The 24,802-nt window shown below is 35.8% G+C and overlaps 1 protein-coding gene across 11 annotated transcripts in view; it reads right to left on the reverse strand.

The window, feature by feature from the left end:
* The window catches only part of SCN2A (sodium voltage-gated channel alpha subunit 2), a 97,398-nt gene that overhangs the window by 20,845 nt on the left and 51,751 nt on the right, over positions 1-24,802 (reverse strand). For all 11 annotated transcript variants that reach the window (XM_023542881.2, XM_023542880.2, XM_064287046.1 and 8 more), the window contains exons 16-17: positions 21,906-22,385; positions 6,918-7,038 (exon numbers count right to left, since the gene is read on the reverse strand). In XM_023542881.2, the coding sequence (XP_023398649.1) occupies positions 6,918-7,038; positions 21,906-22,385 (601 nt within the window). The remainder of the gene's footprint in view (positions 1-6,917; positions 7,039-21,905; positions 22,386-24,802) is intronic.

Here is a 24,802-nt window from a genome sequence, read left to right on the forward strand (position 1 = left end):
AGGTAAAGTGAGGCCTCCCATTTTCTTCTTCTTTTTCAGTATTGCTTTGCTTATCCGGGGCTTCTTTCTCTTCCATATGAAATTGGTGATTTGTTTTTCTATCCCCTTAAAATATGACATTGGAATTTGGATGGGAAGTGCGTTAAATGTATAGATGGCTTTTGGTAGAATAGACATTTTTACTATGTTAAGTCTTCCTATCCATGAGCAAGGTATGTTTTTCCACTTAAGTACGTCCTTTTGAATTTCTCGTAGTAGAGCTTTGTAGTTTTCTTTGTATAGGTCTTTTACATCCTTGGTAAGATTTATTCCTAAGTATCTTATCTTCTTGGGGGCTACTGTGAATGGTATTGATTTGGTTGTTTCCTCTTCGGTGTTCTTTTTGTTGATGTAGAGGAATCCAAGTGATTTTTGTATGTTTATTTTATAACCTGAGACTCTGCCAAACTCTTCTATTAGTTTCAGTAGTTTTCTGGAGGATTCCTTAGGGTTTTCTGTGTATATAATCATGTCATCTGCAAATAGTGATAACTTTACTTCTTCCTTGCCAATCCGGATACCTTTTATTTCTTTGTCTAGCCTAATTGCCCTGGCTAGGACTTCTAGCACGATGTTGAATAAAAGCGGTGATAAAGGGCATCCTCGTCTGGTTCCCGTTCTCAAGGGAAATGCTTTCAGGTTCTCTCCATTTAGAGTGATATTGGCTGTTGGCTTTGCATAGATGCCCTTTATTATGTTGAGGAATTTTCCTTCAATTCCTATTTTGGTAAGAGTTTTTATCATAAATGGGTGTTGGACTTTGTCAAATGCCTTTTCTGCATCAATTGATAAGATCATGTGGTTTTTGTCTTTTGTTTTATTTATGTGATGGATTACATTAATGGTTTTTCTGATATTAAACCAGCCTTGCATACCTGGTATAAATCCCACTTGATCAGGGTGAATTATTTTTTTGATGTGTTGTTGGATTCTATTGGCTAGAATTTTGTTGAGGATTTTTGCATCTATGTTCATGAGGGATATAGGTCTATAATTTTCTTTTTTTGTAATGTCTTTACCTGGTTTTGGTATCAGGGAGATGGTGGCTTCATAGAATGAGTTGGGTAGTATTCCGTCATTTTCTATGCTTTGAAATACCTTCAGTAGTAGTGGTGTTTTTTTTTTTTGTTTTTTTTTTTTTCAGTAGTGGTGTTAACTCTTCTCTGAAAGTTTGGTAGAACTCTGCAATGAAGCCGTCCGGGCCAGGGTTTTTTTTTTGTTGGGAGTTTTTTGATTACCGTTTCAATCTCTTTTTTTGTTATGGTTCTATTTAGTTGTTCTACTTCTGAATGTGTTAGTTTAGGTAGGTAGTGTTTTTCCAGGAATTCATCCATTTCTTCTAGGTTTGCAAATTTGTTAGAGTACAATTTTTCATAATAATCTGAAATGATTCTTTTAATTTCATTTGGTTCTGTTGTGATGTGGTCCTTCTCGTTTCTTATTCGGGTTATTTGTTTCCTTTCCTGTATTTCTTTAGTCAGTCTAGCCAATGGTTTATCAATTTTGTTAATTTTTTCAAAGAACCAGCTTTTGGCTTTGTTAATTCTTTCAATTGTTTTTCTGTTCTCTAATTCATTTAGTTCAGCTCTAATTTTTATCATTTGTTTTCTTCTGGTGCCTGATGGATTCTTTTGTTGCTCACTTTCTATTTGTTCAAGTTGTAGGGACAGTTCTCTGATTTTGGCTCTTTCTTCTTTTTGTATGTGTGCATTTATCGATATAAATTGGCCTCTGAGCACTGCTTTTGCTGTGTCCCAGAGGTTTTGATAGGAAGTATTTTCATTCTCGTTGCTCTCTATGAATTTCCTTATTCCCTCCTTGATGTCTTCTATAACCCAGTCTTTTTTCAGGAGGGTATTGTTCATTTTCCAAGTATTTGATTTCTTTTCCCTAGTTTTTCTGTTATTGATCTCTAGTTTTATTGCCTTGTGGTCTGAGAAGATGCTTTGTAATATTTCGATGTTTTGGACTCTGCAAAGGTTTGTTTTATGACCTAATATGTGGTCTATTCTAGAGAATGTTCCATGTGCGCTAGAAAAAAAAGTATATTTTGCAGCAGTTGGGTCGAGAGTTCTGTATAAGTCAATGAGGTCAAGTTGGTTGATTGTTGTAATTAGATCTTCCATGTCTTTATTGAGCTTCTTACTGGATGTCCTGTCCTTCTCTGAAAGTGGTGTGTTGAAGTCTCCTACTATAATTGTGGAGGTATCTATCTCACTTTTCAATTCTGTTAAAATTTGATTTATGTATCTTGCAGCCCTGTCATTGGGTGCATAAATATTTAATATGGTTATGTCTTCCTGATTAATTGTCCCTTTTATCATTATATAGTGTCCTTCTTTATCCTTTGTGGTGGATTTAAGTCTAAAGTCTATTTTGTCAGAAATTAATATTGCTACTCCTCTTCTTTTTTGCTTATTGTTTGCTTGATATACTTTTTTCCATCCTTTGAGTTTTAGTTTGTTTGTGTCTCTAAGTCTAAGGTGTGTCTCTTGTAGGCAGCATATAGATGGATCGTGTTTCTTTATCCAGTCTGTGACTCTCTGTCTCTTTATTGGTGCATTTAGTCCATTTACATTCAGGGTAATTACAGATAAATAAGTTTTTAGTGCTGTCATTTTGATGCCTTTTTATGTGTGTTGTTGACAATTTCATTTTTCCACATACTTTTTTGTGCTGAGGCATTTTTCTTAGTAAATTGTGAGACCCTCATTTTCATAGTGTTTGACTTTATGTTAGTTGAGTCGTTACGTTTTTCTTGGCTTTTATCTTGAGTTATAGAGTTGTTATACCTTTTTGTGGTTACCTTATTATTTGCCCCTATTTTTCTAAGTAAAAACCTAACTTGTATTGTTCTATATCGCCTTGTATCACTCTCCATATGGCAGTTCTATGCCGCCTGTATTTAGTCCCTCTTTTTGATTATTGTGATCTTTTACCTATTGACTTCCATGATTCCCTGTTATGTGTATTTTTTTTTTTTAATTAATCTTAATTTGTTTGTTTTTGTGATTTCCTTATTTGAGTTGATATCAGGACGTTCTGTTTTGTGACCTTGTGTTGTGCTGATATCTGATATTATTGGTTCTCTGACCAAACAATATCCTTTAGTATTTCTTGTAGCTTTGGTTTGGTTTTTGCAAATTCTCTAAACTTGTGTTTGTCTGTAAATATCTTAATTTTGCCTTCATATTTCAGAGAGAGTTTTGCTGGATATATGATCCTTGGCTGGCAGTTTTTCTCCTTCAGTGTTCTGTATATGTCGTCCCATTCCCTTCTTGCCTGCATGGTTTCTGCTGAGTAGTCTGAACTTATTCTTATTGATTCTCCCTTGAAGGAAACTTTTCTTTTCTCCCTGGCTGCTTTTAAAATTTTCTGTTTATCTTTGGTTTTGGTGAGTTTGATGATAATATGTCTTGGTGTTTTTCTTTTTGGATCAATCTTAAATAGGGTTCGATGAGCGTCTTGGATAGATATCCTTTCGTCTTTCATGATGTCATGGAAGTTTTCTGTCAGGAGTTCTTCAACTATTTTCTCTGTGTTTTCTGTCCCCCCTCCCTGTTCTGGGACTCCAATCATCCGCAGGTTATCCTTCTTGATAGAGTCCCACATGATTCTTAGGGTTTCTTCATTTTTTTTAATTCTTTTATCTGATTTTTTTTCGGCTATGTTGGTGTTGATTCCGTGGTCCTCCAGATGTCCCAGTCTGCATTCTAATTGCTCGAGTCTGCTCCTCTGACTTCCTATTGCGTTGTCTAATTCTGTAATTTTATTGTTAATCTTTTGGATTTCTACATGTTGTCTCTCTATGGATTCTTGCAACTTATTAATTTTTCCACTATGTTCTTGAATAATCTTTTTGAGTTCTTCAACAGTTTTATTGGTGTGTTCCTTGGCTTTTTCTGCAGTTATCCTAATTTCATTTGTGATATCTTTAAGCATTCTGTAAATTAGTTTTTTATATTCTGTATCTGATAATTCCAGAATTATATCTTCATTTGGGAAAGATTTTGATTCTTTTGTTTGGGGGGTTGGAGAAGCTGTCATGGTCTGCTTCTTTAAGTGGTTTGATATGGATTGTTGTCTCCGAGCCATCACTAGGAAACTAGTTTTTCCAGAAAATCCGCTAAAAAAAATGCAGTCAGACCCCTATCAGAGTTCTCCCTCTGGCTCAGGCTATTCGGATGTTAATGAAGCCGCCTGGGGAGGGTGGGGGAGGGAACAGAGAGATAGGAGAGTAGCACCTCAGAATATAGCCAGAGTTGCTTGTCTTGCTTGGAATGACTATTATATCTGAGATTCCCGCGGGTGCGTCGCCTATGTGTGCTGGCTGTGTGGAGATTGCCCCTGGGGGGTCTGGCCCGCTGGAGTCACGGTCAGATCCTCCGCTTCCAGCCCCACGCCCAGCGTCAAGGCTCCCCTACTGGGACGGTGCACTCTCGACTCCAAAATCAGTCGGTGCCTCCCGGGGACTTCTCGTCCCTCCAGCCGCGTGGCCTTGCCGCCTCCGTGAACCAGGTGGGCCCCCTCCCGGGGTTAGTTCAGATGGGTAGAACAGCTCCCCGTGCTTGTGCCGTGACCGAGTGTCCCGGCTGGGACGCTGTTCTCCCTGCTCCAATACCAGTCGCTGTCTCCCGGGGACTTCTCCTATCGGCTGCGTCCCACGCCGCCCGCGCGACCCAGCTGGGCTGCTTCCCGGGGTTAGTTCAGGGGGGTGGAGCAGCTCTCCGTGTTTATGCCGTACCTGCGTCCAGTCCAAATCCCGGCGGGATGGTTCCCTGGCTGGGACGCTGCTCTCCCCGTTCCAAGACCAGTCACTGCCTCCTGGGGACTTCTCCTACCAGCTGCGTCCCACGCCGCCCGCGGAACCGGCTGGTCTCCCTCCCGGGGTTAGTTCAGGGGGGTGGAGCAGCTCTCTGTGCTTGTGCCGTACCTGACTGGTACGCTGGCTCCAGGCTCTGGAAACAATCGCTGCTTCCCCGTATTAGTTCGTTCTCCGTCTCTAAATCTGTGTTTGTTGTTCAGGGTTCGTAGATAGTTATGTATGTGATCGATTCACTTGTTTTTCCGTGTCTTTGTTGTAAGAGGGATCCGAGGTAGCGTCTGCCTAGTCCGCCATCTTGGCTCCGCCCCAATAACTGATTTTTTGAAAGTAGTTCACTAGGCCTTTCTTCCCAGGCACCTCTGGGTGGAGTAAATCCTTCAACCTTTCAGCTAACTAGCTGTTGAGCATGTTAATTATTTATACCACTCAAGGACCCCATGATTTATATAAGAAGTAAAGATAATTTATATCTTGTAGTATTGCACTTAGGAGCCCTGGTGGCATAACAGGTGAGCCCTCAGCTGCTAACTGAAAGGCTGGCAGTTCGAACCAACCCAGCAGCTTCATGGGAGAAAGACGTGACCATCCGCTACTGTAAAGATTACAGCCAAGAAAACCCTATGGAGCAGTTCTACTGTCGTATGGGGTCATTATGAGTCAGAATCAACTCAACAGCACCCAGCAACGACAACAATGGTATTGCACCTATTTTTTATGCGTCTCTGTGTCATCAGTACCAACCTCCCACACTGAATCTGGATTGCCCCGGTGACTTTGCTTTTATGAACTAAATAGGAGCAAACGTGACAAAAGTGGAAGCTTGACAGGTTCTTGGTATATAGGCTTCCTTTCTTGCTCCTTTGATTTCACCATGGCTACAAGTTTTTTGTTTTTTTTTTTTACAAGTGTAGGCTAGTGTACTGGAGGAGGAGACAAGTGTGGAACGGAGCTGCAGCAGCCCAGTCGTCTCATGTGAGGCCTCAGACATGTGAGAGAGCCCAGCCACGATCAGCAAAATCACCTGGCCTGCCATGGACTTGTGAGCAAAAATAGTATTTTTTATTATATGCTAAGAGATCTTGAGTGGTTTGATACACAGTATTAATGTTACAATAGATAACTTATTTTTACCTCAAATAGTACAACTTTATCTTCAGAAAATTCTTTGAGATTATTCCAATGCATGTTATCTCCTATTATGTAACTCAACTCATAGTGTATTTTGGTCTTTCATGATCTCTTATCTATTACCCTCATTCAGAACAAGTAAAAAAATTCAACGTTTACAGGTACAGATAACTGTTGCCCAGGCAGTTTTAAATGTATATTTATCAATTATTATCCATTATAATCTGACAAAACAGTAAATTATTTCTTTGATTTTCCTTCTCTCTCTCTCCCTTCCTTCCTTAAGCTAAGAGGAATAGGTATAATTTGTCCTTTTTTTCTGTTAGGTATTCTAGAAGGCCACAGAGAAGTCAGACTGCAGCATTTCTTAGAGTTAAATAGGATCCTCAAAAATAAGAGCAATCTAATTGGAACCCTGATGGCATAGTGGTTAAGTGTTTGACTGTTAGCCAAAAGGTCAGCTGTTCAAATCCACCAGCCACTCCTTGGAAACCCTATGGAGCAGCATTAACTTTTCCTATAGGGTCGCTATGAATCAGAATTGACTCAATGGCAATGGGTTTGGTTTTTGGAATTATGTAAATTAAATCTTACCTTTTGAAAATTGCCTTTTTTTTCTATGAGTCCTATCATTATTGTGATTTTATTGCAATAAGAAGTGTTAAAGCAAAATGAGGCATTGTTTTGAATGTGGATCCATTTGAAACATAGGGCCCACAGTGCACTGCATGATGGTCTTGGTCTTAATCCTATTATGAAATTGCCTTTGTTTTGATATTGAAAAAGCAAAACAAATAAGCAAATGAGTAAACAGTTGTTAGATATATATGTGTGCATGTGTGTGTTACATAAATGAGAGCGAGATGGAACGACAGATGGCTCGACAAGAGAAGCCTAACGACCACATAGGCATTCCTTCACTCACCTTCCGTAAAACAGGCTTCAGGTTCCAGGGATTCTTCGGGTTCAGCCTCAGGTTGTTCTCCCTCAGCAGGAGCTCCTATATCAACTGTGCTGCCTTCAGATGAACTAGTTGCATTTAGCTTCTGTAAATCAGAAAATCAACCCCACAGAAACACTTTTAAAAATTTTCTTTAATCTATAATAGAAAAATTCATTAGGTGTGCCCCCATGTCTTCTGTATGCATTTCCTTGATCTGTAATTTAAGAATAAATGTAATGCCAATCCGCTTTGGTAGAGGTGGTGGGTCACAAGATTAGATACAGCAAAACAGTATATATATATATTTTTTTTTCTTTGAATGTAGTGCTAACGACTTAAATAATTTTTTAAGCCCACGTATAGAGGTTCTGAAATAAAATCCTGCAGAAAACTTGCATAAGCTGCCAGAATCATATGATCCTCTGTGCTCTTACTTTTGTATGTTAGTTTGCAAATGGTAGAGCTCGTTTTATTCTAAAATTGTGACCCAACCAACGAAAGCTGCTCAAGTGTATTTTCATGTCAAATGCAGAAAAGATTTGATCAATGCACATAAACAGCAACAGTCTAAACTTATCCACTTTTCATTGACATGAAAACATGTACTACCAGTTGTTATTAAATATCTTCTGTAGTTTTCTAATTCCGGAAAGAGCAGGACATTGTTAGCTTTATAGCAAGAGCTGATAGTTTGCATTCTCTTTGGCCAATGCACTCCTTTGTTTCACTGTGCATTTGGAAACTACTTGTTACTTGGCACTCTTGCCTGTCCTGTTAGTACAGACAGAAATGAATCTTTGCCTGTTGTTTTGTTTTCCTTTAGCTTAAATCAAATATCACCAAAAGAAAAATGTAATAGAGAGAAACTTCTTTAAATCTTGAAATGCAATAAACTCTAGCCAGGTCAGATCATTCTTGGGATCAGAATAAATGAAGGGATCCCAGTCTTAAAATGCTGTAGAAATGATGCAGGGCCAGGTGTGAGTGCCACACAAAATCAGAGTAGTTTGGGCCACAGCATTCTTGGACCTGTTACAATGTTATTACCATTAATGCATAACATCGGGAAATGGCTGAGCTGAGAACAGCTATTGTATAGAGGGGATGAAGTAAGCACATGATTAAAATGCACATTAGAGTATGTTGAACTTCTATAAAATGGATGCTCTACTCACTAGGGGAATCATTCTACTCATATTTGGACTAGGGTTAGAAGCTTTTCTCTAGGAAGATGGTGCCTTTATTTTAGGGCAATAATCTATATAAAATATTTACTTGTAGCGGTGCTGATAAAGTAAAAATATTTTTCTGTGAAATATATGAGATTGAAAATGCTTTTACCTCATGTAATCTAACAATACCAATGATACAAGCAAAAATATCAGATACGTCTGCCTTCACAGAACTAGTTTCAGGACTATTTTTTTTATTTTTCTAAAATAGTTAAAGACCATATAAGATGTTTGAAGATTGTTGATTTCTCTGTCTACACATTAGGTATATCATAATACTACACAGACAATCATAATATTTTTGTCATTAAAATTCAAATACATTTTATCCTAAAATGAAATATCAAAGTAAAAAGATTTATTACAAATATTCTAATTTTTTAGATGTTTTCTAATTTCCTGTTCTTTGTCTTTGGGTTAGACTCTTAGACAAGTATAGCTGTATTTATATGCATGTAACTGACTAAAAAATGACTAAATTATCCTCTTATTCCAATCCTTCTAATTATCATGATGCTGTTATAGAGAACAAAAACAAAACACCAAACCCGTTGCCTTCGAGTTGATTCCGAATCATAGCAACCCTATAGGACAGAGTAGAACTGCCCCATTGGGTTTCCAGGGAGTGCCTGGTGGATTTGAACTGCCGACCTTTCGATTAGCAGCCATAGTTCTTAACCACTACACCACCACCTGAAAATACTAATCTTGCCATTTGCAGAATGTTGAAACAACAGATAATCAGAAAAACGGAAACTTCATCACTCTGATATAACCATAGACAGCCCACAATAGAAGATGAAAAACATTCCTTTTAGGAAAAAGGCTCACACTGCAAACAGAATGGGGAAGGAGCAGGGGGTGGGTCCAAGGGAAAAAAAATGAGGATCCATATTTAGGGTGGTCCACATACTCAGGCTGGGCCCTGGTTGCCACAGTGGTTGAAAGCTCAGCTGCTAACCAAAAGGTCGGCAGTTCAAATCCACCAGCTGCTCCTTGGAAACCCTATGGGGCAGTTCTACTCTGTCCTATAGGGTCACTATCAGTCGGAACCGGCTCAATGGCACCTAACAACATACACAGGCTGGCACTGGAGTATGTTTCAGCACCTAAATCAGTGCTAGGTGTGTTGTAGGTGCTCAATAAATACTGCTTAAATAATGAATGGATGAATGAATAAATTATTTAACGGAATGAAGGCAGTAACTAGTGACTTTGACAGTAATTGGGAGACGCCACTAGACAACATATTCCTGGGACTCTTGGTTCAGAACATTCAGAAGGTCCCAAAGGATGCCTGCAACGCCAACTATGACTCCTACTTCCAGGTAGCTGGATTGCTAAGCATTTCATTGACTTTAAGAACGGGGTCATGATGACCATTCCTTTCTTCACTATCTTTTGCAACAATCAAGCTTCCTTCCCCTCATCAAGCTTTTCAGACAAATCTGGACTCTAATTTTCCCCACCCATCTTCAACTCACAATATGCACCCTACATTGTTCAAAATTTTTATTGTGATTTGTTGTACATTTTTACTTTTGTTAAAACGTGGGTTTATATGTTCATTTATTGTTTCAGACATATTAATTTTAGTGTCCCTAACATGCTTGTAAAATCTTAGGAGGCAGGAATCACATATTTTAGGTCGTATGGATAATTCAACACTTAGAAGCACACTCTATATTTCCAATATGCTTTTCACGTAGCATTAAATCTTGATTAAATGAATGAATGACTAGGTAAGTAATCTGTTTTTAAGCAGATTGTTGAAATGTAACAATTTGCCAAATAATTTGATCCAAGTTTTAATGTCATCCAGACTTTGCCGTACTTGAAAATGAGACTCATCTAAGAGTTTAAAAAATTTGTTTTTTAAGTCTTACCTACAGAAATTCTACTTATAAAAGAGACTTCTATATTTTCTCTTATTGAAATAATATTAAAAATAGGAAAATTAACATTGTTCCCTTTTATTTAGTATAAATAACTTAGTACTGATATAGAATTAATACATACTTTTTATCTTGAAGCCACATATTTATCCACTGAAAGGTCAGCTTATTAATTTTTCAAAAATTCAATATAGTGTATTTTGTTTGTCTAGAAGATGTGTATCCCTAGACTTGATTTTTTGATGCAAAGATCATGCTTTTGCCATCTTTGTATCCCTAGCTTTATCGCCAATGTTTGTATTTAATAAATGCCTGTTGGGTTTAATAAATTAACGAACAACCAATACATGTTGTTGTTAGGTGCTGTCGAATGGATTCCGACTCACAGCAACCCTATGTACAACAGAACAAAAACACTGCCTGGTCCTTTGCCATCCTCACAATCGTTGTTATACTTCAGCCCATTGTTGTGGCCACTGTGTAAATCCATCTCCTTGGGGGTCTTGCTCTTTTTCCCTGACCCTCTACTTTACCAAGCATGAGTCCTTCTCCAGGGACTGGTCCCCCCTAATAACATTTCCAAAGTATATAAGACGAAATCTGCCATTATTGCTTCTAAGAAGCATTCTGGCTATACTTCTTTCAAGACAGATTTTTCATTCTTTTGGTAGTCCATGGTATATTCAATATTCTTCGCCAACACCAGAATTCAAAGGCATCAATTCTTCTGTCTTCCTTATTTATTGTCCAGCTTTCACATGCATATGAGGCAACTGAAAATACTATGACTTGGGTCAGGCACACCTAAGTCTTCAAGGTGACATCTTTGCTTTTTAACACTTTAAAGAGATCTTTTGCAGCAGATTTGCCCAATGCAATGCGTCCTTTGATTTCTTGACTGCTGCTTCTGTGGGTATCAATTGTAAATCAAAAGTAAAAAGAAGTCCTTGATAACTTCATTCTCGTCTCCGTTACCATGATGTTGCTTATTAATTCAGTTGTGAGGATTTTTGTTTTCTTTATGTTTGGGTGTAATCCGTCCTGAAGACTGTGGTCTTTGATCTTCATCCGTAAGTGCTTCAAGTCCTCTTTATTTTCAGCAAGCAAGGTTGTGTTATTTGCATATCAAAGGTTGTTAATGAGTCTTCCTCCAATCCTGATACCATGTTTTTCTTCATATAGTCTAGTTTCTCAGATTATTTGCTCAGCATAGAGACTGAATAAGTATGGTGAAATGATACAACCCTGACACACACCTTTTCTGACTTTAAACTACAAAGTATCCCCTTGTTGTGTTCAAAGGACTGCCTCTTGAACTATGTACAGGTTCCTTATGAATGCAATTAAGTGTTCTGGAATTCTCATTCTTCTTCAATGTTATCCATAATTTGTTGTGATACACACAATCGAATACCTTTGCATAGTCAATAAGACACAGTTAAATATCTTTCTGGTATTCTCTGCTTTCAGCCAGGATCTATCATCAGCAATGATATCCCTTCCTCCATGTCCTCTTCTGAATTCGGCTTGAATTTCTGGCTGTTCTTTGTCGACGTCCAGCTGCAACCACTTTTGAATGATCTTCAGCAAGATTTTACTTGCATGTAATATTAATGATATTGTTTAATAATTTCTGCATTCAGCTGGATCACTTTTCTTTGGACTAGGCATAAATGTCAATCTCTTTCAGTTGGCTGGCCAAGTAGCTGTCTTCCAAATTTCTTGGCATAGATGAGTGAGCACTTCCAGCGCTACATCCATTTGTTGAAATACTTCAAGTGGTGTTCCCTCAATTCCTAGAGCATTGTTTTTTTTTTGCCAACGTCTTCAGCGCAGCTTGGACATCTTCCTCCAGTACCATTGGTTCTTGATCATATGCTACCTACTGAAATGTTGAGCACTGACCAATTCCCTTTGGTGACTCTGTATTCCTTCCATCTTCCTTCAATTCTTCCTGCTGTTCAATATTTTGCTCATAGAATCCTTCTCTATTGCAATTCGATGCTCGAATTTTTTCTTCTTTTAGCTTGAGAAATGCTGAGCATGTTCTTCCCTTTTGGTTTTCTAACTCCACATCTTTTATAATACTTTACAATTATAATACTTTGTCTTCCTAAGCTACCCTTTGAAATCTTCTGTTCAGATCTTTTACATCATCATTTCTCCTACTCACTTTAGCTACTCTACATTCAAGAGCAAGTTTCGGAGTCTCTTCTGATGTCCATTTTGGTCTTTTCTTTCTTTCCTATCTTTTTAATGACCTCTTGCTTTCTTTCTGTATGATATCCTTAACGTGATTGCACAACTTGTCTGGTCTCCGGTCATTAGTGTTCAATGCATCAAATCTATTCTTGAGATGGTCTTTAAATTCAGGTGGTATATACTCAAGGTTGTGCTTTGGCTCTTGTGGACTTGTTCTAATTTTCTTCAGCTTCAACTTGAATTCACATATGATGTCTGTTCGGCCGGCAGTCAGCCTCTGGCCTTGCTCTGACTGCTGATATTGAGCTTTTCTATCATCTAATTCCACAAATGGAGTCAATGTGATTCCTGTGTATTCCATCCAGCGAGGTCCATGTGTATAGTCACTGTCTATGCTGTTGAAAAAAGGTATTTGCAATGAAGTTGTTGGTCTTGCAAAATTCTATCATGCGATCTCTGACATCATTTCTTTTGCCACAGCCATGTTTTCCAACTACAGATCCTTCTTCTTTGTTTCCAACCTTTGCATTCCAATTGCCAGTAATTACCAGTGGATCTTGACTGCATGTTTGATCAGTTTCAGACTGCAGAAGTTGGTAAACGTCTTCAATTTATCTTTGGCCTTAGTGGTTGGTGTGTAAAGTTGAATAACAGTTGTATTAACTGGTAGTCCTTGTAGGATTTTGACAGTGCATGCAACACCATTCCTCTTCAAGCTGTCATTCCCAGCATAGTAGATCATATGACTGTCTGATTCAAAATGGCCAACACCATTCCATTTCACCTCACTAATGCCTGGGATATCTACGTTTATGTGTTACATTTCATTTTTGATGATTTCCAATTTTCCTAGATTCATACTTCATACATTCCACTTTCTGATTATTAATGGATGTTTGCAGCTGTTTCTTTTCGTGTTGAGTCATGCCACATGAGCAAATGAAGGTCCCAAAAGCTTGACTCCCTCCACCTCATTATGGTCGACTCTACTTTGAGGAGGCAGCTCTTCCTCAGTCATATTTTGAGTGCCTTCCAACCTGAGAGATTCATCTTCTGGAACTATATTAGACAATGTTCTGCTGCTATTCATAAGCTTTTCACTGGCTAATTTTTTTTCAGAAGTAGACAGCCAGGTTCTTCTTCCTAGTCTAGCTTAGTCTGGAAGCTAAGCTGAAGTCTGTTCAATATGAGTGACCCTGCTGATATCTGAATACTGGTGGCACAGCTTCCAGCATCACAGCAACATGCAAGCCCCCATAGTATGACAAACTGACAGATGCATGGGGGAACTAATGCATAGACTCTTTAATTCTATCATTAACCACTTCTAATGCCTCATATCTGATACTTCCCTCTCACATTCAATGGAATGCAAATAATATTCTCCCTCACGTGGAGAGTAACACAAATCTTCAAGATTCTGAGTTGTGTAAACAATGAGCAATATATCTTATAATCAGGAGTGCAATGTCAAAACCAGGCTCCCATTAATTCAGAAATGAGAGGAATCTATGAAGTAAATTGGAGTTTAACCCTGGAGTCAGGGAAACTATTACTGAAAATTTTTGACAGTGTTGCCCCTCCTTCCGCTCTGTGTGCATGAATCTATAGGCCCAGTGGAAAATAGAATCTCTTTAAGAAGCGGCGATTTCATCCTTCCTCATTCTTCCTCCTGAAGTGGGACAGCACAAAGTCTACCTGTCATCTAGGTTACTTAAATACCTTTACACTCCTGGTAAGTGAATCAACCCAACAGCAACTAACAACAACACAAAACACTTACGGTACTTGGATTACAAATAAAAAAGAATATAAGCCTCACATTAATCCTTAAACATCAGCCAATATAGTGTCTATTTTAGTGGAGAAAATGTGGTTTTAATCGTCTTGTTGAAAGTCATTCTGGGTCAGTCCCTAGACTTGGGTCTTTTACACTTCATTCTGCCATGTTCACTAAAAAATTTCTTTCACGATTCATAAGCAAACCCAGACTTTTCTGCTTTAAAAACATTTTGTAGACTAGATATATAACTAAGCATTGTTGGCTCAAGATAATGCTTGTGGTTTCCATTTTTCATGATCATGAGCTTCAGCATTAATTCAAGTTATATTCCTAATTCTATTATGCAGGGTAGAGCTAAATATACATTGAAATATTTCATGAACAAAAAGGTTTACTTTAAACAATATCCTGAGATTTAGGCAAGAAATTTGATTTGTAAAGCTTTTTTCTGATAACATCGATTCAAATTTCTTAAAATGAATTAAGAGGCAACCATCATAGTATTATGAAATATGTTAACTAAAAAACTTAGAATGTGTGAAGAGTCCATAAAAAGACAAATGAATCAAATCAAGACTATAAATATCTTCAGCTTTAGATAAGGTCATAATTACAAACTCTTCCAACCGCAGTGCATATTCATCAATTAGAACTGTCAACGATACATCATTTTATGGAGCTATTAGAACTCACACACTTAAAGAAGAATGTTCAAATAGAGGTTGCTTGTAAATGCTCCAATCTGGACATCTTTCACTGAAGAATTCCACAAGAATAAAAGACCAAATTACAAACTGATTAGAAATGGAACAAGTTTGACAAGTTCTATACTTCCCTTTCACAAAATTTGGATGTTTAGGTTCCCTTTTTATTACATGTACTCATTTACCAGGAAACTACTAAACTGAATGATATTGTTAGAGCAACCCTTCCCAAGTAAAGCTTTAAATGGGCTCTGATGTTAGGACGTTAAAGATATCAAGCAGAATGACAATTGTTATTTGCTGTGAACAGCAATCATTTGCCTTCAGGTGAAAATGTTAGTTGAAAAGTTTATTTTGGTGGAAATCTCTTATTACAGTACTCTTCCCATTGACTCTCTGCTAGGTACATTTGAAGTGCTGAATAATTACAGTCATATGAGTTAGGCAGAATGGAATTACAGTCTTCTTAAAGGTCTTTTTTTTTTTTTAAAGGTCTAATAAATAACCATCTAGGCACACAGTATTTTATTTAGGTTTTTTAAACCCTATACTTCTAAGCTTTAGTTTCCATATACTTCTAAGCTTTAGTTTCCACATCATTGATAAGTTACTATTAAACTTCAACATCACAAAATAACAGTCTTCTTTTAGAAAGTACATGCAGTTTTTAAAATAATCACAACAGAAAAAGGGAATGAAAATATTACCTTCTATTTTGTTCTATATTTTTTATAGTCACACTTGTTTCTCATTATGAAGTTATGATACATTTTTTAAAAAACGTGATTAGTAAAGATTGTATATAATTTTGTGGGAAAATGTATATATTCTAATTTCATTAAAAAAAACAAATTCGGATTTAAAAAAAATGAATAACTTCAAATACTGATTAAATTAAGTGTTCAATACTTGATTTTGGTCTCCAGGAATGGTAATCTTTTGTTCCATCTGGATCTTACTGTACCTAAAGGGCTCTAAGTGACTTTACTAGAGAAATCTTCACAATGAAACAATGGAAGTTATATTCTTGCTGACTTTGGGATAGGTTTCAGGACCAAAGTGACACACTAATACTAGAAATGAATTCTTGATATTACTTTCTTAATAAGGATGATGGCAAAATCAAAAGTACCATCCAGAAAAATCAAAAGTTTCATCCAGAAAATAACACTGATCTTTATCGTGAATAAATTATACATTTTTCTAAACCGTAAGTAGCAGGAATTTTAAATCTCTTCCTGGAGATGGCAAAAGAAACACAAAATTCATGCCAGCCTATCCCTTTGCAGTTTGATTACCTGTGGCCCCAAAACGCATGTTTGACTCATTTTGTTCCCCAGTGATTAAGTGCTTGACTACCCAGTGCCGTTGAGCGACTCTGCTAGCTGAAATGTTGGGGGTTCAAACCCACCCAGTGGCTCCAAGGGAGAAAAGACCCGGAGGTCTGCTCCTGTAAAGATTTACAGCCTTGGAAAGCCTAGGGGCAGTTCTACTCTTCCCTATAGGGTCATTATGAGTTGGAATTGACTGCAATGGGTTTGGTTTTTTGGTTTGTATTAAGGACATTAGAGCTTCCCTTCCCTCCTCTGCCTCCATCACTATCTCACTGGAAAACTTTCCCAGGAGGACTACACATTCTTCAGGAGAAAATCATAGATGGGTTCCTGTTGAAACCATCCAAAACCCTCCCTATACATCTTTGTCCCCCTCCAAGTCCTCTGTACTGTAATTTAGTATATTCTCTAAGGCAGTAGAAAATATTTATGAGGGAGAATCAGACCTATTCTGGTAAATTGGTAGGTTGAGACCTAAGGAAGTCAATTTAAACTAGTTCTTGCTTAGTTTGTGCTCCATGACACAGTCCAGCTAAATTTCCTAGATACATCGGTAGATAATATACCTGATGGTCATTTTTCTTCAAATACCTTGGAAAATGGGCTACTTGGAGGATAAGGAAATTAACCTTGCGTCCTTCCAAGAAGCTGGGAAGAAGAAGCCATTATCATAAAGAGCCAAAATTTCATGTTTTTCTGAAAAATTAATATATAAGAGGGAAAAGCAATTCTCTTTAGTCCCTACATATATGCGTAAGCAATAATACATCCTGGATCCCACTTTATGTGACACTATTCCCCTAATATACAAGGTATTATCTTTCATGCATCTAGAGAAGCAGTGATTGATTACTTTGTTCCTAATACAAAAGAATGCTCCAGAAATGGCATGATCATGTCCTCTTCCAAAGAGCCAAATATGCTTATTTGGAGCATTCTTTTATAGTTTTAGTGATAGAAGGAGAGGAAACTGCAACTAAATACAAAGTATTCATTAACATTTCTTTAAAAAATAATTGCATTGGACTGAAAAATTTAGTTAACATATTTGTGTACTACACTGTGGTTTCAACATCAGGAGATTAATGGTTCACCCCATGGAAGTCCGTAGAAAAGAGTTATACTCATTGCTGTAATCATTTGATATGTAAAGCTCCTTCATTTGAAAAACACAAAAGGAGCAAGAGCTCACAATGATCTCTTCCTCTATAGGAGTCTGCAGTACATGATATATTTAAATAATATTCTTCAGAAGAAGGTTTCCCAGCAGATCTGAACGAAATAGAGGAGAGAAAAAAAAGCACAAATGGCAGAGAGGCCAACAGGATGAAGAAGGTGGAATCCAGGTCTACTTTCAGGATGAGCATGCCATCTATAAGTTTATCTTTCATTATATATATATTTTTCCTTTCTGGCATACAAAAGGATTTACTTCCTTTTCTCTCCTTTTTAAGAGATTTGGGGAAAAATATCAACAGAATCTCTAAGGAGATCATATTCTAGATGCAAAATACTTTGTTGATTGCTAAATAAAGTGATACTATAATCCCTAAAATGAAAAAAAAAAAAAAATGAGGCAGATATAAATTGTACCCATGCTGCTAACAGCCAAAATATAAACATTCCAATTCATTTAGGTTGTTACTATTAAAAAAACCTTAAAGAAGTTTGCATCTGAATAAGAGATTGCTTTAAATTGCAGATTACCCTTCAGGACACTTACTATGACACTAAAAAATTTACCGATGAGTTACATTCTTTTGGGGCTATTTTAAAGAAGGGGGGTTGGTAATGGGGAGAAAGCTATTATACAAGTTGTTCAGAGTGGTTACATTTTTCCTTTAGGCCTTTAGCATGTTCAAAACTCCATAACGTTAAATGGAAATTAAATAATCCATAAAGACATGCATTTTTCCCTTTTCATTATATATAACGTCTATTAAAGTGTATGGTAAGAACATTAGCAGCTAAATCATTAAAAAAAAAAAAAAAAAGAAAGAAAGTCAGGGTTGTCAGTCTTGCCTGACCATGCTTTATATGACTCAGCATAACAGCAGCTATGCGTTTCTAACTTACTGCCAATGGATGGATAAGGAATATAGCTGAGTAACATGCAGGCCAGTCAAATTCATTTAGAAACTGATTATGTTTACATATGTACAACTTGCTTGGGTAACCTGAGTAAAAGTGGTGGCACGAGCTTCTGGCTGGTTAAAAACCACCAGAGCTGCATTCTTGATGGCTCCAGCTTGATTTTACTCCTGTGAGAAGAATGGTAAGCAATGAAGGTCACCATATTGCACTACTAAATTTCACTCTGAAAATAATTATTCAAGCATGGGTTCAACACAACTAAAAATTAAAAAAAAAAATCAATCACTCAGAATCATAAAGTATAAAAGGAAGTACATTAAATATAATCAAAATAACATGAGAGTTAAAGCATAAACAACTATGACATGAATTTAAAATGACATACCGTATTTTTTGAAATAACGCACCTACATAAATAACACACACACATATATAAAGTGCAGAAATGATGAAATTAAGTAAAACAGTTCCGGCATAGTGTACCCACACATATACTGCACATGTCTCGTGGCATGTCCAGAAGTGAATTTTGGCCTCATTCACCCGTCCTCCCAATTTACAGGTAAATCATATTATTCTGTTTATTTTCTTCTGTTCTATTCATTCTCTTTAATCTCCTGCCTATTTGTATAAAAACAGCCCAAAAATGTTATTTTCGACCGTAATTGTATAATAAAGGCACAGCCATGGTCAAGAAGTCATGGATCAAGTTTGGTAATACCCCAGTAACCAGAAAATAAACAATCAGAATTGTGTATTTATTTCTATTAATTTAAGTTGATAATTACAACACATTAGCTCAACAGTTGATTTACTGGTAAATACTTTTGGCTTAAATTTCAAATAATATGAAATCAGTACCTACCATAAGTGAACCTTTCATTTAATCAAAAATTGAAATTGAAGTCTGCAACAGATAAAAAAACACTGGCGTACCATGCTTAGGAAAATAAAGCGTGGCCGGTTGCTTAGATGGTAAAAATACATATAATGTGCACGTTATGTGCATAAAAATACGGTACTCTAAAGAACTCACAGAAAGCTATTAAAAAAATTACATAAATTTGGCAATGACATAAAAAAGATTTAGTTCAGACACCTAAACAAACTCTGGGTCCATTCTGTTAGACTTCCTTATAAAAAGGTGTACATTTAGGTATTCCAAAAAAAAAAAAGTTCTCATTTTGTCCTTTAATTTTTTAATCATTTAGAAAAGAACAGCAATAAGCCTTAAACACCATTTCTAACTACTCTACAAGTGATATTTAATAGAACTCTTCCATTGCACCAGTTCAGAAAATGGCAACACAAAAATGACTAGACTGAACACTAAAAAGGTATTTCAGGTGGGAGTGTTTGAAATTCTTGGATACTTCTTTCAATTCTTTCTTGTTTTCTAGTGTAAAGCTACCATGTAAAACACTGAAAGGTGAAAACCTATATATATTTCTTTCCTAGACTATTGCCCTAATCTTTTATCATTTTATGAACTTTTATCCTAAAAATTTGATATAAATCCATAGTTTAAAATTTCTTCAAATAATGCATTTTATTAACTCTAAGCTTATTCCTAGGGAGGGAAGGTATTGGAAGGACTTCACAGCTCAAACAATATATTAATTCTGTATACTTCCAACTGGCAGATCAGTTCTCTGCTTTTAATTTCAAAGTATTGACTTCACATATGTTATTTTGGAGTACATTACTTAAAACAGAAAACAAATAAAAAAGTTAATGGTAACAAGAGAAACTGGGAAGATAGTTTAGGTTTTCATATTATAAGCCACACCTTTTTGGACATCCCTCCTATGTTAAACATAATGGTCTGATGTGAGGCAAAATACATTCTCTTTTGGAAAAAAAACTGAGGGATACTGAGGGTTTATAATTTCTGAAAATTAAAAAGACTGGCTGTCAAGTTAGCCACACCTCAGAAAGTACTCCAAAAGATTAAACAGATTTAAAATTCCAACAATTGATTTTTCATAATTCATCCCTAGTTTTTATACACTCTAAAACTAAACATATATAAAAAGTGACTTTCTTTACTATAGGGAAAATATCCAGTATTAAGAATAATGTCAAAATAATGAGAAAGAAATATACATTTAAATTCTAATGACCCAGTTTTATTTTCTGAAGGTTGACCTCAGCTTTTAGTGGTATACAACATCAGATATTGGGCCCCATTCTTTTAGCATAACTCAGCCAACCATTCTTATACAAAATTTTATTAATCAGATCTTGAGATGTTATTCAATATTTAAACAATGGTCTAGTTAGTAAAAATCTGAATTCAGTTAATTTCAGCAATTCTTTGACCTATAAGGTTTTTATTACTTTTCTCTTGAATCTCATCAGTTGTTTTGCGAAACTAGTAGCTATGGCCTTGTTGAAAAAAAAAAACAAAAAACTTGTTACTTAGATCTTAATTTATATTAATACATGTATTTAAACTTTGTCTGAATGTCATGTTTAAATCTACTTAAACACTGAATTAGCAATATTACCTACCTAATAAAGCAGAAAGACTGGACAATAGCATATTCTTTAGTAATCTTACAGAATGAACACAGGAATACTGATAAATAGTAAGGTTATCTTCTTAGAGAATATATTTTTCCTCATAGTTTTGTTAACTGGCCCCTAATTATGTTATCATGACTTTGTCATGCTACTCAAATTTTTGTGCCCCAATCTCCCCCAAATTATCTATCTTTCTTAGAATGAAAGCGGTAATAGAGGCTTTTATCTTCCCTGTAATCAATTCAAACGATAGGGATGGGTGCATCTTTGTTTTTGATTTATTACTTTTGTTTATTTATGCAAGTTTCAATAACTGGGAATCTTGTCTTCATTTTTGTATAGTTAAGCAACTAACAATTAAGGTTTTAAATTCCTTTTTCTCCTAATCCCAACTCTGTATTTATTAACCTATAAACTAACTGACTCCTATTACACTGGGTTTAAACTAACTGAAAGCATATTCACTCTTGTATTCACACTCCTTTTGTAAATTAAAGAATAAGCTACCAAGACTCTTACTGTAAGTTGGCCAATTCACAATTTCACATTTAGCTTGTTTGTTTGAACAGCAAGCACTGAGCTCAGTAGGGTTAAAAATATATTTCAGAGTGATTTCTCATCACTACCTTATTTTCCTTAAAAAATTATTTATTTCAGGAAACATGAAACTATATATAAAAATCAAGCCAGGACCTCAATCAGATATTCCATGAACAAATATGCTTGTTCAAACTAAATAAGACCACCATTTATGAAGTATTTCATAAGAGCCAAAAAAAAAAAAAAAAGAGCCAAGAATGTAATAAACAGAGTTCGAACTACTCTCCCATCAAGTCATTTTCTAGGGCATACAAAAGCCACCCCCGTGAAAGAATTACAAAAAATAACGTGGATAAATTGAGGCATTTTTCACAAGTCTAAAATTGTTTAAAAATACTTAAATTTTACATTAATCTGTATGTTAATTTTATCGAGATGCAAAATGGTGCATATTTGAAAAATGTCAGCGTTTCATTTATCTGCTTATATTTTAGTCTATCATCAATTTATCTATCACCAGTTTACCATAGAAAATGTATTAATAGAGATTTCCTATTTTCTTACAGAAAGAAAACAATTTGAAAATAGTCTGATAGTTTTAAGTTTTAATGCAACAGGAATACATAATACCAATATATCTTTTTGTTTAAAAATACCTACCTCTTTGCTTTCTTCCATATCTGATTCGCTGCTGAATTCTTCAGTATTTAAATTTTCAAAGTCAGATTCTCCGACAGCAATTGGTACAGTCACAGTGAGGCTGGGGTTGTTTATAAATGACATGTAATCACTTTCATCCACGACATATTTTTCTACACTGCTGCCTATGCCACTCGTAGTTCCATTTCCATCTTTGAGATAATTGAGGTCTTTGCTTATTTCTACCGTGGTATGATTGGAAATACAGCTGTCTTTTTTGTTATTTAGATCTTCAAGAGGTTTAATTTCATCCAAAGCTTTCTGCTTTCTAACAAAGGCTTTCTGAATAAATTCACGTATATTTCTTTTAACATAATCGATTCCCTTCTGCATCCTTCCCACAGCAATCTGGAGATTGTTCATTTCATTATCATCATCAGTGGCGGCAAGATTGTCAGAACTAAATGAACTCAAGAGCAAGGCCAGGAAGAGGTTCAGAACCTAAAATGCAAAAAGAATATGTGATCAAACCTTTTTTTGTTTTAATTGCTACTGACTATAAATTTCCCAACATAGTTCTTATATCTCGTTTTTTTCCTAATAGGTATTTCTTCTAGTTTATGATAAACTATTCTAAAAAGAAAAAAAAAAAGAAGTGAATGAGTTTAAAAATACCTGGCCTATATCAAGCAATGCTGTTAGCACTATATCCTATTTAGCTTTTGCAGAATTTTGAAAGCCACTGTTGCATGAAACTTCTATATTAAATTCAGTACCAAAAGAGAAATCTTAGTTACCTAGATTTGAACAGGGAAGAAGGGGAAAACAAAGTTTTATTTGGGATACTAAGTATTTTGACCATGTAACTTGGATTTCTGGGACACTGATAATTAATCTATAATTTTATTCCTAAAACCAAAGATGATTTCAATATATTTAAGTACAATGTGATTTTTATGCCTTTATATCAATTTTTGTACCACAATAACTTGCCAAAGTAGAAAAAAAAAAACTATTGCTAGATCAAAACTTCCAATATTTGGTTCAGAAAATCATGACCACCATGATTATACCTCAATTTGAGATACTATAAAAAATGGTAATTATGCTACAATAATGATTTAAATATTGAGATAAAGATTGTGGAGTCAAGGCATTGCCATGAATAAGGCTACTAATTGGTCCGTAAATTGGGTCTCCAAAAATAGGCCCTGTAGTATGAATGAGTATAAAAATTAGTGACTTTAAGCCACTGTGTATTCTCAAAAAAAAGGTGACTTATCAAGGAGTCAGGCAGTCTCATGAGCACAAGACTGAGTCATATAATTTTTTCAGGATTTGATTGACAAAGTCAATGACTTCCTGATTATTCAAACATACAGAACAAAAGAAGGATAAAGATAGTGAAAGGGGCCAATTGCCAAAGTAAAAAGCAAAACAAGAGAAGAATTCTAGGAAAGATTTTAAATTCCTTGAGTTTAATTCCAAAATTCCAATGAAAAGAAAGCTGCGTTCGTGTTGCATTCCTGTCTTTCCAGTGAGCTTATGAGGCTTGTGCTTACTTGTTTATTTACAAGTTAGTCTAAGTAACGGTGGTAAAAAAGGTAAAAATGTGTAAGATCCAATGAGGACTGTGTGTAATTTTGAGAGTAAATACTGACACATCTCTCAATTATTGTGCCATGGCTCTTGGTATTCACACTAAGACCAGTTCCTTTATTTATGGAATTTTTCAAGAAAAATTATGTTTTACTGCGATTAGTCTTTGAATGTATTATTTGGATGAAAAATAAATGAATGAAGGAAAACAAAAATAAATTTTGATTTTTTGTTCTACAGCAGTGGGTTTGATTTTGGGTTTTGGTTCACAGTAGAAGTGAATTTTGGTAGCATACTTATTTTCTCAATTTAATTTCATATGGTTTATTAATGCACTATACTTGTCTGTTAGGAAAATTTTCTTGATACACATCAATCAATCAAACTTCCCAGAGGGAGAGTCCACTATATTTCCTCTTCAGTGCACGAGGGGCAAGTCTCTGGGGAACTTTTCCCTACTTCAGGTGAGGAAGAGAAGAATTAAAGGAGGTGGTGCATCAAGTTCACTCACAGTCTTATTTAAGCAATATGACCTGAATGTATTTCCTTAATAGTGGTAAACATGACATTTTGTGGACTAAGCAATCTCATCAAAATTTAATTGGCCATAGATGTATGGGTTTATTTGTGGACTTTCAATTATATTCTTTTGGTCTGTGTGCCTATTATTATACCAGTACAAGACTGTTTTGGTTACTGTAGCTTTGTAGTATGTTTTGAAATTGGCAAATGTGGGTATTGGTTAAAGGGTACTGAGTTTCTGTTAAGGGTGATGAAAAAATTTGGAAATGGATAGTGATGGTTGTTGCACAACATGATGAATGTAGTTGACGTCATTGAATTGTACACATAAAAGTAGAGCAATGTTTTGTTACATATATTTTATATAATAAAAGAAATTAAAAAAGAATAGGCTAGAGTTATGTAAGCTGACTGTGGGAAGGCTGAAATCTGGAGATTAGTAGAAAAAAATGATAATCTTTGGCCTTTTTTCTTTCCTTTTCCTTTTGGCAATTGGATGTTAGTTTTTATATGAAAGAAAATCATGTCTATAAATTCCATACTTTGAAATATTGGTTATGGAAGTTCTTGTTCTATTCCACTGGTTTGTGACCTAATCAAGCAACTCAGTATAAGTACTTTATATCTGAGGTATGAGAGCCTGATCCTTCTCACAGAGTCTATTGCTCTCTGGTTCTAAAACATTGGTACACTCTTAATACTACATAATAATACATATGGCTGTCGTAATACATATGACAGGTAGACCCCGCACTGTCCTACTTCAGGGGGGTGGTCTACCATTCCTTCTACCAAGT

The sequence above is a fragment of the Loxodonta africana genome, chromosome 6 (assembly GCF_030014295.1).
Source record: "Loxodonta africana isolate mLoxAfr1 chromosome 6, mLoxAfr1.hap2, whole genome shotgun sequence".
Taxonomy (NCBI): domain Eukaryota; kingdom Metazoa; phylum Chordata; class Mammalia; order Proboscidea; family Elephantidae; genus Loxodonta; species Loxodonta africana.